The 17,065-nt window shown below is 38.4% G+C and overlaps 1 protein-coding gene across 7 annotated transcripts in view; it reads right to left on the bottom strand.

Moving 5' to 3' along the window:
* Nucleotides 1-16,195, bottom strand: part of PAS1 (FKBP-type peptidyl-prolyl cis-trans isomerase family protein) — a 73,031-nt gene extending 56,836 nt beyond the window's left edge. For 2 of the 7 annotated variants that reach the window (XM_088968928.1, XM_088968931.1), the window contains exons 1-7: nt 15,705-16,195; nt 15,472-15,580; nt 15,239-15,323; nt 14,634-14,703; nt 8,006-8,103; nt 7,283-7,405; nt 6,318-6,350 (exon numbers count right to left, since the gene is read on the bottom strand). In XM_088968928.1, coding sequence (XP_088825054.1) covers nt 6,318-6,350; nt 7,283-7,405; nt 8,006-8,103; nt 14,634-14,703; nt 15,239-15,323; nt 15,472-15,545 — 483 coding nt within the window. In that variant the 5' untranslated portion in view covers nt 15,546-15,580; nt 15,705-16,195. The remainder of the gene's footprint in view (nt 1-6,317; nt 6,351-7,282; nt 7,406-8,005; nt 8,104-14,633; nt 14,704-15,238; nt 15,324-15,471; nt 15,581-15,704) is intronic. The other 5 variants (XM_088968926.1, XM_088968930.1, XM_088968929.1 and 2 more) reach the window with 4 other exon arrangements.
* Between the last annotated feature and the right edge of the window lie 870 nt (nt 16,196-17,065).

Genomic DNA, 17,065 nt, shown 5'->3' with positions numbered 1-17,065 from the left:
TTATGTATGATTGGCCTCTGTTTCAACTTGACATAAAAAATGCCTTCCTCCATGGTGATCTGGTGGAGGAGGTATATATGGAGCAACCACCTGGGTTTATTGCTCAGGGGGAGGATGGTAAGATATGCAGACTGAAGAAGGCAATTTATGGGTTGAAGCAATCACCACGTGCTTGGTTCGGGAAGTTCAGCAAAGTGGTGAAGAGTTTTGGAATGAAGCAATGCCAGGTTGATCACTCTGTGTTCAGCTATGACTCAAAAGCTGGGAACATCTTATTGGTGGTATATGTGGATGATATTGTCATCACTGGCAGTGATAAATTGGGGATTGACAAACTAAAGGTATTTCTGCAAAATCATTTTCAAACAAAAGACCTTGGAACATTAAAATATTTCTTGGGAATAGAAGTTTCCAGGTCAAAACAAGGAGTAAATCTGTGCCAAAGGAAATATGTTCTTGATCTATTGGAAGAAACGGGACTGTTAGGTGCAAAACCGGCTAAGAACCCTATGGAACCAAATGTTAAGTTGAGCAGTGATACAGGAGAAGTATTTGAAGATCTTGGAAGATATAAACGACTAGTGGGAAAGCTGAACTATCTGACTATTACGAAACCCGACATCTCCTTTGCAGTCAGTGTGGTGAGCCAATTCATGCAGAACCCTCGTATACCTCACTGGGATGCAGTTCTTAGAATTGTAAGGTATTTGAAAGGAGCTCCAGGCCGTGGGCTATTGTATAAACCAGGAGGAAAACTTGAAGTAGTTGGGTATACAGATGCAGACTGGGCAGGCTCAGTGAATGACAGAAGATCTACTACAAGCTATTGCACATTTCTTGGAGGAAATCTTGTGACATGGAAGAGTAAAAAGCAGACGGTTGTGGCCAGAAGCAGTGTTGAAGCCGAGTATAGGGCCATGGCTCACACTACTTGTGAATTAGTGTGGTTGAGGAATCTCCTAAAAGAAATTGGGTTTCACATGGATAAACCTATGAGATTGTACTGTGACAATCAAGCTGCACTCCATATCTCTTCCAACCCTGTCTTTTATGAGAGAACGAAGCACATAGAGGTTGATTGCCACTTTGTGAGGGAAAAGGTTCTTGTTGGAGAGATAAGTACAGAACATGTGGGCTCGAATGATCAGTGGGCAAATTTGTTTACAAAAGCTCTAAGCTCAGGGAAAGTGAACTACCTATGTAACAAGCTGGGATTATATGACATATATTCTCCAGCTTGAGGGGGAGTGTTAAAGTGAGCCGAATAGGGGTAGTTTAGTCATCTTATGTGTGTTAAGTAGTTTGCTTATGTGGCAGTTTTATTAGAGTACTCTGCCCCACACTTAAGTATGGGCAATTTAGTCTTTGTAAAAGATTATTAGATTCTAATAAAGATTAAGGGAGTCGACTGGATGGGGTGTCCATCAGATTTCGACAGACCCTTATTTCCTTCTTCCTCTTCTTCTTCCTTCACTTCCTAGTTCGGGTTACTATAGCAACATTTGAAACACCAACAATGTTCAGTGTTACTTGGAGCTGAAGCATGATCAGTTGAGGCCCGAGTATCTGAATGAGCAAGAAAAGTTGACGTGGGAGGAGCTGATGGCGCCTGAGATGACTGAGCTGAATTACCAACTTCCTTTTCCAACTGAGTCAAGGCAGCCCGAAGAGCAACTAGGGTGTCTAGAGGTGTGCCTTTTGTGCCCGATGAGGGTGCACAATCAGTATTAACAGCCATATTAGCATTACCCCTTTTATTCCTGAGTTTTGCTAGAACTAGATGAGGGTGCAGCTTCCAATAGGTGTCTTTAGTATGCTTAGGTTTCTTGCAATGTTCACATACTAGATCCCACTTGTCTTCCTTCTTTATATCCCTCTCTGTATCACTCCCAGACTTGGGTTTAACTACTACCAAGGCTGGTGGGAAAGACTGATGCTACATCATAACCTTTCTCCTAGTCTCTTTACTATGCACTAAGTAGTAGGCTTGTGATAGGGTCACACTGTCTCTTGTCAGTAATTGTTGTCTCACAATATCATACTCAGGACTCAAACAAACTAGGAACTCCAAAACCTTATTAGTTTTAACTTGCTTTCTATGAGTTTGTACATCTTTCTGACTTTCCCACTCAAGTGTTTTTCTAGGTTGTTAACCTCACATAAAGGGGTTGGGAGTAGGTCTCTTTCATGACATCCCAGATTTCCTGATCTGTTTTTGCCCACAAATAGTTATGATTGATATGTGACTACATAGAGTTGCACAGCCATGTCATAATCAAATAGTTCTCCCGAACCCATTTGGTATAAGTTTGGTCTTCTTTAGTTGGTTCTTTCACATCTCCCAACAAGCAGCTCAGTTTTCCTCTACCCCCAATGGTCACCATGGCCAATTGAATCCATTCTAAGTAGTTTGATCCATCAAACTTAACAGTTGTAATCTGAAAGGTATTCTCAGACATGTTACTAGAATTGCTAGTCCCCAAAACACCTTCCCCTTGATTCTTGAGCTCCATTCTTGATAAAAAAAAAAGACCCTTTTTTAACTACTGTAATAAGAGAAACAGCACCCAAACAACTGATAGCAGTCGGCCTAGGTCTTATAAAGAACAAAAAACACAGTTCTGAATGAAACAAGTTCAAAAATTCTTATCTGAAACCAACAACAGTTCTGAATTTTAGGGTTTTCTCTCAAAACCCTAAAGAAAACACAGGCAAAAAGCAAATATTTCCCAGTCGCACCTCTCAGAATAAACCAAGATGATCTTTTCTAAAGTCAATATCAAGAAAAAGGCTTGCTTTATGAAAAAATATCTGGCTGCCAGCTTCTAGCTGATGCAAAACCCTAATCTTGAGGATTCGAAGCTTCTTTTGATTCTAGCAGTCGTACACTACCAGTAACCTCCAAGAATCAGCCAATCCACCTTCTCTATTGAAAAACTTCCAAACCTAGGAGGTTTTCATGCAGTCGGCCTAATTAGACTAGAATAAGAGCTCCTAGGTTGGCTCTGATACCAAGTAGTCGATCAAGACTACAATAAGTCTTGAATTTAAAAAGAAATAGATGCAAAATTTGAAGAGGAGAAGAAGAGAAGAGGTAGACGAAGAGAATTTCAAAAAAAAGAGAGGGGGGGAGGGTCATAACATCTACCGACCCAATCTTAAGATTTATATAAATGTTGACTAATTGTAAAAGAGCTTAATTGCCCTTAATGCCTACATGGCAAAAAAAATAAAAGAAAACTAATAATAAAACTGAAACAACTAACTGAAATAACTACAAACTAACACTGTCATAACTAACTAAAATAATGCTACCATACAAACATAGTGGGGACCACATCAGTGTTCTCTACATATACTAAGTCAAAAATTACAATCATGTCCCCATAAGGGCACCCAAAATACAAATAATAGGAAAAGACAACATGCCTAAGCCAAATGCACATTCTCAACACTCCCCCTCAAGCTGAGCATAGATATCTATCATGCCCAACTTGCTCAAGCTTCTATCAAGTTTTGGCTTGTTGAGACCCTTAGTGAGGCAATCAGCAAGTTGGTTCTCTTACCTAACCAAATGCGCATTCTCAACACTCCTCCTCAAGCCGAGCATAGATATCTATCATGCCCAGCTCGCTTAAGCTTCTATCAAGCTTTGGCTTGTTCAGACCCTTAGTGAGGTAACCAGCAAGTTGGTTCTCTAACTTAACAAAAGGCACACATATTTCTCCATTAGCTATCTTTTCTATAATTAAGTATTTGTCAACTTCAATATGCTTTGTGCGACCATGTTAAACAGGGTTATGAGTAATGTTTATGGTAGCTTGATTGTCACTGTGTAGAATCATTGGGGTTTCGGCTTGGATCCCAATCTCTAATAACAAAGACTTCAACCATAGCAACTCTGATACACCTAGGGGTGTCAATTGGACTAGATTTGGTCCAATCCAGTCCAGTCCAATGTGAGTCCATTACAATTGGACTTGGTCCAATCCTGTCCAATGAATATTTTGGACCATTTTGGACTGGTCCAAAAACTGTCCAATCTGTTCAAATCCTTGTTAATTTAGATTTGTTTCAACTCAAATCTGGTCCATTGATACCTATGTTCTTATCTTCTATCAATGGACCAGATATTGGCTCAATCCAATATAAATTCATTATGGACGGACCAGGTCCAATCCAATATGGCGTATTGGTCCGTCTAGTCCGTCCAAATTCAATATGCCTTATTGGTCCGTCCAATCCGTCCAAATAGGTTTTTATTTGGACGGAGTCCAACCCAAAACCAGTCCATTGACACCCGTTGATACACCATGAGCCATAGCTCTATGTTCAGCTTCAACACCAGATCGAGCAACAACAAATTGTTTTTTGCTTTTCCAAGACACAACATTACCTCCTCCCAATGTGAAGTAACCAGAGGTGGATCTTCTATCATCTATAGAACTTGCCCAATCAGCATCAGCATAAGCCTCGACCTTGAGATGTCCTTGGTTAGAGTATAACATTCCTTTACCTGGACACCCCTTTAGGTAGGCAAAAATCCAGTTGACAGCGTGCATATGTGAAGTTATAGGACTGCATATACTGACTCACCATGCTAACAACATAGGATATATCAAGTCGAGTCAAGCACAGGTAAAGAAGCAGACCAACAAACCTCTAGTAGACACCCTTGTCTGGAAGAATATCTCCATCATCAACACTCAGTTTATGAAGGAGATCAAAGACATGCTTCCTCTGTGAAATGAATACCCCTCCCTTTAACTTGCCGCTTTGATTCCAAAAAAGTATCTGAGATTCCCAAGATCTTTGATTTCAAATTTAGAAGCAAGAAATGACTTTAGTTGGTTTATCCCAGAGTGATCATCTCCAGTGACAACAATATCATCCACCTACACTACCAACAAGGTGAGTAGGCCATTAATCCTTCTTATAAACAAAGTATGGTCCGCTTGTGATTGTGTAAACCCAATTCTAAGAAAAGCCTTCCTGAATCTATCAAACCAATCTCTAGGGGACTGTTTAAGCCCATAAAGAGATTTTCTTAAATGACAAACCTTCCCCTCACTATTAAGTAAGATTACCCCTGGTGGTAAATCCATGTATACCTCCTCCTGCAGATCTCCATTTAGGAAGGCATTCTTCATATCCATCTGATATAGGCCATGAATAATGAGCAACAAGAGACATTATAACTTTAGCAAGAAACTTTATAGAGGAATCAAAATCCTCCAATAAACAACCCAGAACAACACAAAATTAGGGCAGATCAAACTAAGGTTCCAAGGACTGATAACCAAAAGCAAAAAATACCCTAGGGCAGCACAAAACTAGGGTTCCAAGGACTGATAATAGTCGATTAAGACAATAGTGAGATGCGCCAACCTGAAATGAGAAGTTTTCCAGATCAGCTTGAAGAGAGGACTTGATGCCTATTGAAGTTCCTCTGTCGAAGCAACCCAAAAAAAAAGGTTCAAAACTGTTGTTATTGAGGGAGGAAGAAGCTAGATTATTGAGATTCCTTAATTTGTAGCTGTTCAAAACTGAACCATAAGGAGCCAGGCTGTTGCCGCCCTGGAGAAATCAGTACATAGAAAGAGGAAAAAGTTTGCTACCACCCAGGAGAGAAAACCAAAACTCCTCCAAGACTTGTCAGTTCCCATTGATATTCTGAGTGAAAAAAAAAAAAAGGATTTGGGCAACACAGCCAATCAGAAATCCTTCCAGATAGAAGCCTCCAAGAGGAACTAGAGTTAGGATTGAAGAGAACAGCCCTAACACCAGTCAAAACACCCTGAGAACAAAAACCCCTAATATGCCCAACGAATGAGCAAAGAAAAAGCAGAGATTATAGAGCAGTCTGCTCTGATACTATGTCAACAAACCCAGAGCAGAATATAGAATTCTGGGGATGAAGAATGGATGATTCGACCCTACCCCAAGGGTCCTTTATATAGAAAACGAAATTAAAGAAATTACAGAGAGGCCCTTGTAGGGCAACAGAAATTAGAGAATTTACAAAGAGGCCCTTACAAGGTTGAAGGGAAAATAATAATAAAATAAGAGAAACAATACAATAAGGACTACAATAAAATGGTACATCAGGGAGTTTCTTCACAAATACAAGTAAACAATATAAACAATGAAATCTAATAGCAAAGAAAAAGCTAACCATTCAGAATGTTCTTCACATACAAATGCCAATCTAAATTACAAGCATTCTGAACAACCGAAAAGTATCAACAAATAGATTATACATTTCCTCGTGGAAAAGAAACAATTTGAACATAATGAATGATCATGATCAGCAATACCTTCTTAAGAACTCCCAAATCCTCACTGATGACCTGGAAAAGTACCACATAAAGAAATGAAAATAAATAATAATAATAATAATAGAAATGCTGGACTAATAACTGAATCTTAACATAAATGTAAGGTGCCATTGGTCATGAACAATTTCAAGATAACTTGAGAAAAGTTATGTCAAAAATGCTGTAAGTGATGGTCTGGCTTATCCTTACACCATTCATTTCCATTATTAAGTATCTCTCAATCACAACACTTACCTAAAGCTCATAAAGCATTAACTGTTTCAAGTGTAAAATCTAAATGCCTATACATAAGTACACCCAAGCTGAGGTTGGGATGGAGCATATGCACCAATTGCACAAGTTTGTCTTGTGGCTAGCTTCTTTTCCCTTTTCTGGTTAATTAATAATGAGAAATTTCATTGCATATTGACATAAAGCTATAACGTAGAATATTAAAAGAAAAAAATCCATTAATTTTTCACAATTTCTTCTCAGTTCCTGTGAAGTTTATCCTGCTGAATACATCAGAGAACAAGTCAGTTTTGTATATTGGGTCAATTGTCTTTAGGATGTTTTGCACTGTTCTGAACTCCAACATATCTAGTTTTTTGCATTAGAACTCTTCTTCCTCTTTTTTTTATGACTTATTAGAGTCTTAATCATAAAATAAAATCCAGCAAGGTTGAAAGATAACATAAAGTAGAGAAATCCTTTATGATGAGACAGAGTACCCAGATAACTTCTATAAGTAGCACCCATGAACCAAGCACTAGAACTTACAGATCTACAACTAGGAGAAAGAACCACAAATAGAACTGTAAGGGTTAAACATAGGAAATATTCACAGTAAATAAAAACTTGTTAAAGGATAAAATTCTAGCAGATCAAATTTGTGTGGTTAAAAAGATGTAGATAGAGAAAATCATAGTAGAGTAACAAAAAAAAAAGAAAAAAAAAATCCTTGCCTTCACTTTAAAGAAGTCTATCAACTCAATCTGGAAATGAAGTTCCTCAAGCTTGGGAAAGCTCTCTTGAACTGCAACTGGACAATCAACCTCGCCATAGTGTAGTTCAGGTTTCATCTTGAACTAAAAACAAGCATCAAAAAATAAACAAAAGGTTATAAGAAATAACCTAGTAATATATCAAACTAATCAGAACAAATTCATAAAACATCTTAACTTTCTAGGTAAAACTTGACTAGATTAACTAAATCTTCTTTGCACACCAACAGAAAGTTCAGTACTGTGGCTCCCAAAGGTTTGGTGTGTTCCAGAACATGAGAAAATAGTCTATTCAAATTTATGTGAGATTTTGTGTTTTAGAACAATGAATTGCTGGTACCATTACTTGTAACACCCCGACAAGACATTCAAAACTACCATGGTGTGTTCTGAAACCAAATGAAAACACACTAAAGTACCAAACACCCCCCCCAAACTGTTCAGTCTGTATGGTACTGATTCACCATGAAATGTAAGAGATTTTATGAAACTATATAATTATAATATAATATTATTTTTTGTAAGTAAGATAAAATATACTAAAAGAAAAAGAAGGAATACGAAGAAGGTGACAAGATATCAACCAAAAGATATTCATCCTATTGTATACAGATGGATACATATACTTTGATTGTACAACTTCCAACTAATATGTAATCGGTCAGGAAACTTCGGAAACAGTACCATTGCTACTTCACCCTTCAACATGGTGGGAATTCCTTCTAACAACCCCAGAATCATCTTGCTTTTCCCAAGAACATGCCTTGTTGGAATACCCTTGCCTGCCACATAAGTTAATCATTCAAACAATCCTCTTTTTGGTAAGCATTGAACAATCCTTGAGTTACTTAAGTTATGTAAAGACAACAATGTTCAAATATGTTGAATAAATACATGCACAACTAAATACGCATAGATATGCATATAGACACATATAATATACCACATGTTGTAAGGAATATGTCTTGTACTTCCAGGCATAAGCCTTAAATTGAGCCTTGAGGCCCATTTTCTTTAATGTTCACTAACTTAGGCATTGCAAGACCACATTGGCCTGATCATTGTATGGTGTGGGACCCACAAAGGTCTCACACAACCATACATGGGTTCATCCCCTCTCTTTTAAGAGATAGGTTGAATTCACTACACAAGGGTAGTGAACCCCTGAGCCAAACACATTGAGCTCAGTTTGGGCCCAATACTTATGTTTAAGTAATCCTTGGGTTTAGCCACCCTATGAAGCCCAAAGATGATGAACTCATGTGAGATTAAGCCCATCAGGTATTCCAGCCCTGTAATGGTATTTTGCCTTAACCTCTTAGCCCATTGATTCCTACCCAATGGGTTCTCTGGGGGGAGGGGAGTTGCATTTCTGCTCTTTCTAAAGTTTAAGAAAGTTACATTACCTTTACTTCAGGAAAAAAAAAATCCCAAACATTTCCAAGTTCATAATTCCACTCCAAAGTCGCTTTTGCTGAGGCCTTTAATTCTAGAAGTATTAGAACCCATCCAATTATCTTCGAACTGATTAATGCCCCTAATTCTTCATTGGTTTTCAATTTCCCCTCAAAAATTTGTCTATTTCTTTGAGATTAAGCCCATCAGGTATTCCAGCCCTGTAATGGTCTTTTGCCTTAACCTCTTAGCCCACTGATTCCTACCCAATGGGTTCTCTGGGGGGGAGGGGAGTTGCATTTCTGCTCTTTCTAAAGTTTAAGAAAGTTACATTACCTTTACTCCAGGAAAAAAAAATCTCAAACATTTCCAAGTTCATAATTCCGCTCCAAAGTCGTTTTTGCTGAGGCCTTTAATTCTAGAAGTATTAGAACCCGTCCAATTATCTTCGAACTGATTAATGCCCCTAATTCTTCATTGGTTTTCAATTTCCCCTCAAAACTTTGTCTATTTCTTTCCTTTAGAACCTTCCAGCACGCAAAGGAGATGCAACTCCAAATAATTTTTGCCTTGGTATTCCCAAGCACTCTTGGTTGGCTTCCAAAGATCTCAGCAAAACCTTTGGATGACCACCCAGTCATGTTGAAAAGTTGAAGTAAACCCAAATTCCTCTTACAAAGTGGCATTAGAAGAACACTGCATTGGAATAACAAGTGTAGAATATTCTCCTCCTCAGCCATACATAACACACCTGTTTGGGAACTGAATGAAGGCCTATTTTTTCAACTTATCTTGAGTGAGAATGCTGCCCATTGAAACCATCCAAGTAAATGCCCCCATTCTTGGAGAAACCGGTTTCCCCTAAACACCTTTATTGCATCAAGCTCAACCTAATTCCTAAGCAAAGCATATAAAGAGATTTGACTGTGACCCTTCCATTCTTGCATTCCTTCCATCATTTCAAATCTAACACCAAGGGATCAACCACCACCTCTTGCAATTTCGACAGCATCCCCACACACTCCACCTCCCAATCCCAAACCACTGAGCCATTTCTATCTTTGTAGCATTGGGATGTTGTCACCCCTTTCTTGCTTAAATTGTAAAGCCTTGGGCAGAGTTCACATAATTTCCAACTCCATGCCATTCATCTTCCCAAAATTGCATTCCAGAACCATTCCCCACTCTCCAAGAAAAAAAAGGTTGCATCAAAGAGTTAAAACTCATAATCCCCTTCCACACACTACCCCATAGGATGATCTTACCTCCCTCACATCCTACCCAAAATTTAGCACCCCATACTTAGAAGCTACCACCCTTTCTCCAAAGTGCTTCCCTCTTCCTCCCAAACTTCCAAACCCATTTCCCCAACAAGGCTTTATTGAAAATTCCCACTCTTCTCACTCCCAAACCGCCACATTTTTTTAGATCTACATACCAAACCCCATTTAACCAAATAAATTTTCTTTTTTTTTTCTACTTTTACATTCCATAAGATATCCCTTTGTAATTATTCTATACCTTCCAAGACCAAAGCTGGAGCCTTTAGGAGAGACAATAAGTCAGCAGATTTGAGAGAACACTTTTTGTCAGGGCGATTTCTCCACCAAAAGACAAATACTTGCCTATCTCTGCTCAGTTCGGTATAAGAAAGGTTGCCAAGTGGAGGGAGACACTGCCCTAGCCCCATTGGGCAGAACAAGGTAGGAGAAAGGGAAATCTCCTATTAGAGAAACCAAAGCACCAGCACACTCCTCCAAAACTGATTGCTGAATATCCCCAGCACCTATCATCACACTTTTGCTGAGATTAGTTTTCGAGCCTGAAAGCAATTGAAAACATTTAAGAATACCCCTCAAATCAAAATCTTAGTAGGGGATGACCAAGTAATATTTACCACCTTCTTTTCAGAAGAGCTTATTGCTACCTCACCCCAATTTCTCCAAATATCCTCACAAGAAACATGTGCAGAGGTATCCATTGTTCTTATCCGATGTATTGTTCTATTCATAACACACTCCCTCATTGCCTCCCAACTTCTTTCCTTCTCAAGAAAAATTCTTGCATTTCTTTCTTCCCACATGGTCCACAATAAAGCCACCCTTGTGCACTTGCACAAAATTCTTCCCCTCTTCTTGGGCCTGGAGAACGTTAATGGTCAAATAATTTCTCCACCTCCAAAGGCAAAATACACCTGCACCCAAACAAGGACAAAAATTATTCCAAAATACCAGCAACATATGAACAAGAGATTAGTAGGTGTATCAACTCTCACCATTAGCCTTATACAGGATGAACCAATTTTGGGGAATACAAAGAAAAGGCCTGTTTTGCAAATTAGTCATACTATTAACCTTCCATGATCAGCTTCCCAACAACTGATACTAAATTTCGTTATAAGGAAAAGACAAGGGGCTACCAGAGGAATAAAGGGACTTGAAAAAAGAAGCACAAGAGAAATGACCTTTGGAGAAAGGAGTCCACAAAGCCTATCAGGCCTAGAGGGGTCGAGACAAACATTATCAAGGATTTGCAAAAGCTCAATAACAAAATCAAACTCATCTTCCCTTACCCCTCTTCTAAAACCGAAATCCCAATTCAAGTCCAAAGGAAGCAATGGAGAGGTGAGAAAATTTAAGATAAGTTTCTTATTATATATGGAAAGTGAGTATAAAGCCAGAAAGAGATCCTTGAAAGGAGAAGCTCCCACCCAAATATCCTCCCAAAATAGAACAGTCTAAACAAACATCATACCTGACAAAATTGAGAAAAAGAGGAAGGATACCATGAATTTATTTCTGTGGTGACGCCATAGTTGTCCAAGGAGAAAGCCCTACATCCTAACCATTAGCCATCGATCCATGAATACTGGCCGTCTCCACAACCACTTCCTTACAAAGCTGTTTTTTTTAATCAATAAATCTGTTTTCCTCTTCCCGACATTACCTAGTCCTAACCCTCCCAACTCATTGCTCCTACACACTACCTAGTCCTAAGAGATATGAACTTTTTCATACATTACATGTGTTCTATTTGGCCCATGGTTTGATCATCTTTGAGAATGCTTTTCCATCACAGATCGCCTTCTAGTCCATCTTTCTTCTTTAAAAATCCTATTTGTTCTCTTTCTGTCTTTTCTTTATTAGTCAATAATAGATCAGAAAAAAAAAAAAAACATATACTAAAAGTGAAAGAAAATAAGGTACAATATCTCAATACATTCCCTCAAGGAAGAAGAGTTAAAACTAAGATTTCGACCACCAAAATCACATAAAGTGTGCATTATTGAACAAGGGCAGACCCTCAATACAAGGTAACCCAATTTACCCCTTCCCTTGCAAGAAAGTTTACTAGATCGGTAGGTCATCTTGTAACCAATCTAACCAGGGTGTTAGATCGTGAGAATAGAGGTATCAGTCCCTAATTAAACCGCAGAATATCCCAGACCTGTCCTTTTTCACCCTACATCCACTCAAGTATCACTTGAAAAACCCCTTCCACCTCCAAATTAGTAGCCTAACAAGAACTCAACTGCAACTCTTGAACAAGTGGCATCAGTTAAGCTTTGATGGAATCTCCATCTCTTATTAGGCCTGAATAAACAAAACCATCAATACTCCAACATGATTTCTAAAGATCCATCCCACTAATTTTCCTGGATTCCCAATGCAGCAACCATCAGAGTGAAGGCTATTGCTTTTATAGTTGGGGAGAGAGCCACATTAGCCCATCTAATCTTTGCATTTCTTCATTTCCTTTTTAACTCTGTCAGTGGCTTATCTTACACTGCCAGTCCCAAACCCAGATAAAAAGGAGGGTTGTGTCAGCTTGGCAGCCAGCACTAAAACTTTTGCCAAACCCTCATGCATATGGATCACATCTTAATGTGTATTTATAACAATTCAATACAATTAACTTATTGGAGGAGATCTACCCCTCAAGCTGTGTAGTAAACTTTCCAGTTCTACCAAAAAAATACAATTAACTTATTACATAATATAATATAATACATAATTTAGATTACAAGGTCGTTGCCTAGACAACTAGGGTCAAGAAGTTTAGATAACCCTATTTCTTTTCTAATTCTCCATTCCCTCTTTACTCCTTTAATTAGTTGATCCCTTAACTTTTCTTCTGCATGTACCCTCTACCTTAGTTTCTTCCTATTTAGATAACTCTAGTTCTTTTAGCTTTTCGGTATTGAAGGATCATACACTCTCTGGTTTGTCCTATATCGTTAAAAGATATTTTAAATGATGCAGATGGTTACATCAAAAGCTCCAAAATCTGTAAAGGAAACCCATGAAGTATCATGTGTTCTCTGCTTAATTCATATTTGTCATTTGACTCATTTTCTTATTCTTCAAGAAAATCAACAGCAGAAGAATTAATAAATAAAACAAATCTTTTTTTTTTTTTTGTAAAAGGTAAGGTAATTTATTCATTCAAAGAAACATTACACTAGAGCCCAGGCCATTAAAAGATGCCTAGGACCACCTCAGACTCATCCAAGACTGAGAACAAAACAACAGACACAAAATCTGATGTTTAAATTCCTCCTTCACCGGCACCCAAGACAATAACTTGCCCACAGCTTTCTGCACTATTTCATTTGGACTTTTAGTTTTACCATGGAAAATTCTGTTATTTCTCTCAGTCCAAATAGCCCAAAGTACAGCTGCCGGAATGGTGTTCCAAACCAATTTTCCTTTCTTGCTGAGACCCTCAATTCTCCAACAGTTCAGCAGCTCCTTTACTGAATTTGGCATTACCCAACTAATTTCCGAGGCCTTAAAGAAATGCCGCCAGACATAAGAAGAAATTGGGCAATGGATACACAAGTGCCCAGTAGGTTCTGCAGGAGTACCACACAAGCCACACGAAGTATCCTGAATCTGAATGCCACGTCTCTCCAGATTAACTCTGGTCAGACACTTGTCTAGAACCATTGTCCAAACCAGAAAATTTACCTTAGAGGGACTAGTTGAATTCCAAATATGCCTGGCGGGACTGACCAACTTAAGAAACATAATTTTAACAGAGAAATAGCCATCTGCTTTCCATTTCCAGCTCCATTCAACCTCCAGATTTAAATCAATCATCTGATTTTGAAGCAAACCCAACAGAGCCGCATACTCTTCTACCTCCCAATCAAAGAGACTTCTCCTACAAAGCGGATTCCAAATAATGGAATCACCTGATACATTAAAATTCTCAGCTATAGAAGAATCCTGATTTACAGAGATTTGGTACAGAAGAGGGAAAGCTTCTTTCAAACACATCTCTGAGCACCAAGAGTCCTTCCAAAATTTAATTCTTTCCCCATTTCCCACCTTAAATTTGATCCCTTCCACAAAAAATAGGAAGGATCTTCAAAATGCCTACCCAAATAGACCTTACCCCTCTTGAATGAGAGCACTTGGATCTCCAATCACCCCATTCCACCCCATATTTTTCCACAATAAGATTTCTCCACCATGCATTTCTTTCAATAGCAAACCTCCATAATCATTTACTAAGAAGGGCAGAATTAAATTTCTTCAAATTCCTTATTCCCAGCCCACCAACTTCCTTTGGGAGACAAACTTGCTCCCAATTTACAGTGTGGATCTTCTTTTCCTTCTCCCATCCCCTCCATAAGAAGTTCCTCTGGATTTGCTCCAATCTATTTGCTATTTTGATTGGAATGGGGAATAGAGAGAGGAAATAGGTAGGAAGATTAGAAAGAGTGCTCTTAATCAGTGTCACTCTGCCCCCAAAAGAGAGATGTTTAGCTTTCCAAAAAGCCAATTTTCCCTCCATTCTCTCAATAACTGGAATCCAAGATCTTCAAGAAAATAATGCGAAAAACCATAGTCTGATGAATTTGTTTTTTAAGGGTATTCAGCCCAAACTTTAAAGAAAAGAGTCAACTTACCTCCATATTCTGATTTTGTGGATTCAACAATAACTCCATCTAGTGTCCGTATTGTGCAATGAAATATAACCTGCAAAAAGCAATTTCCAAATTCAGAATTGCTAATCTGTGTTCTCCCTCCCTCTGGAATATAAAGAATCATGGGATGTGGATGGACACTTAAATATAACACATTTTAACAGGAAGGCTCTCTTTATTAGCTTTTTAACTAAGGAGTTTGAGCCAAAAATGTGGTAGTACTCAAACTGCCAAATAAGTTACTACACTTAGGTCATCCCTAAGAATCACATTTTGCTTTTTGAATGGGCAACCATTGTCTCAGAGTGTAACATTCAGGTTTTCTTACAGCAATTTCACCATGTTAATGCAAGACTAATTAAAATTCACGGTTTTGTATTAGAGTGCTATTATAGTTCTAACAATTACAGGAAGTCAGTGAATTGCAATCATGCTACATTTACTGTCATTAAGGAAAATCTCTGATTGAATCAAGGAAAACACCATTGGTTTTGCTGTCTTAATTGTCCATGCTCTTTGATGGGAGCATCCACATACACCTGATAGACACAAGTGATAATTCAACTGGAAATGATTGAAGAATAGACCTGATCACCATCTGCAGGCATCGCAGTACCCCCTCCAGGCCTCATTTCAGCCTTCATAAGACTTCCGGGTACAATTTTCTTTCTCCTGATTATTAGAAACAAAAATAAATAAACAAAATTCCAGAAAAAAGAACCCATATCTTTGTTTCTTAAGTCAAATAAAAAAAAAAATCGAATCAATCATGTCCACATTCAAATTTCCGATAAAAATTGCAAAATTCAAATATAATCACCTCTTTTCATCCTCGCTAGGAGGTTTCTTCTTTGGGGGTACATAGTCCTGTTCTGCATCATAACCAACCGTCATTTCACCAGCAACCGATTTACACCTCAGAGCCTGAACTGAATGAAGAACCGATGTTAAGACTGCGAAGAGAATCCACTAAAGAAAAAAAAAAAAAAAAAAAAGGATATACGTGTCAACCACATAAAACCCTAGAAAATCAACGATGGAGCTGATCAGTACCTGGATCTTGTTCGTCTACGGCGTTCGGACATGGAACCGATCCTAATGAACTTGATTTTGTTGGCCGTTTGATAACGGCTAAAGTGGCTATAGTGAATGACTATTGCTTCGTGTCTTTTAGTGGATCAAATAATCGAAATAATGAAATAAGCGAGGGTATAGTGGTCAACCTAGCTTCAACTACGAAGATCACTGACTCGGAGCCTCCATTGTTAAGAGCTTGTTCAGTCAATTCAGTTTGGCAACTTCAGCTGTTAGCGAACACGGTCAACAGCAGCCTCCTCGTCTTCTCCGCCTTGGGGCCAAGTGGGACCGAACAGGTTATAAACAGTACACAGGAATATATGCTCCACGACCACAAGTTCCACTCCGTCTCATACAGAGGTGCAAATGGGGGCCGGTTAGGTGGGGCTAAAATCAACCCTAACCCTAACTCAATTAGAAGGTTTTGGGTTGGGATCAGGATTGATCCAACTTTTCTACTTCCTTTTGCCAAATGTGCTTATTTGGTAACTCAAACAGTTGAGATCAAATCAAATTTAGCACGGTGTAAAAGGACAGTTGAGATCAATGTCAGGTTTAATATATTTTATTTATTATATTATATTATATATATAAAGCAAAGTGGTTCACACGAGAGGGCCTCTCTTTCCTTCAAACCCTTTTCTTAATTTTCTGTTTTTTTTTTGTTTTTTTTTTTATTTTGAAGGGATAGGGATAGGGGTGGTCTCCCCTTTTGCCAAATGGCAGCCCTTTAATATATATATGCTATCAATTTTACGTCGATAGTTCGACCATCTGATTTGAATGAATGGTCCATTCTGACAACAAAAATTACAAGCAAAAAATTACAGAATCATTCTAGCCACCGATTTTTGGATTGACGGTTCGATCGTCTGGTTAAAACGGACGGCCCGTTCTAACAACATAAACTACAGGGAAAAAATTGAGTGTGTGAAGTCTATTAAGCAGTATCATACGTATTATGTCATTCGAGTGCATAACTCATACAACCCAAAAAACGGAATCGTTCTGGCTATCGATTTTTGGGTCAATGGTTCGATTGACCAGTTTGAACGAGCAACCCGCTCTGACAACAAAAATTAAAAGAAATAAAAAAAAAATAGCCAAAAACCATTGAACGAGTCAACGGGTTGATGGTTCAACCACTAGAGTCAATGGGTCATTGACCGATTCAACGGTTTTTGGCCAAGGACTGGGATTGGGGTAAAACAGAACCGGTTGCCTAGATGGTTCCCAATTAAAAATAAAATAAAAAAAAATGGTGGTTCGATCGTTTGGTTTGAATGGACAGCCCATTATGACAACAAAAATTACAAGCAAAAAATTAAGTGTGTGAG

Source organism: Nelumbo lutea, chromosome 2, assembly GCF_056320005.1.
Source record: "Nelumbo lutea isolate HS-2025 chromosome 2, American lotus-T2T, whole genome shotgun sequence".
In the NCBI taxonomy this organism is placed as follows: Eukaryota; Viridiplantae; Streptophyta; class Magnoliopsida; order Proteales; family Nelumbonaceae; genus Nelumbo; species Nelumbo lutea.
The sequence above is the reverse complement of the archived record's forward strand: the minus strand, read 5'-3'. Positions and strand labels throughout refer to the sequence as shown.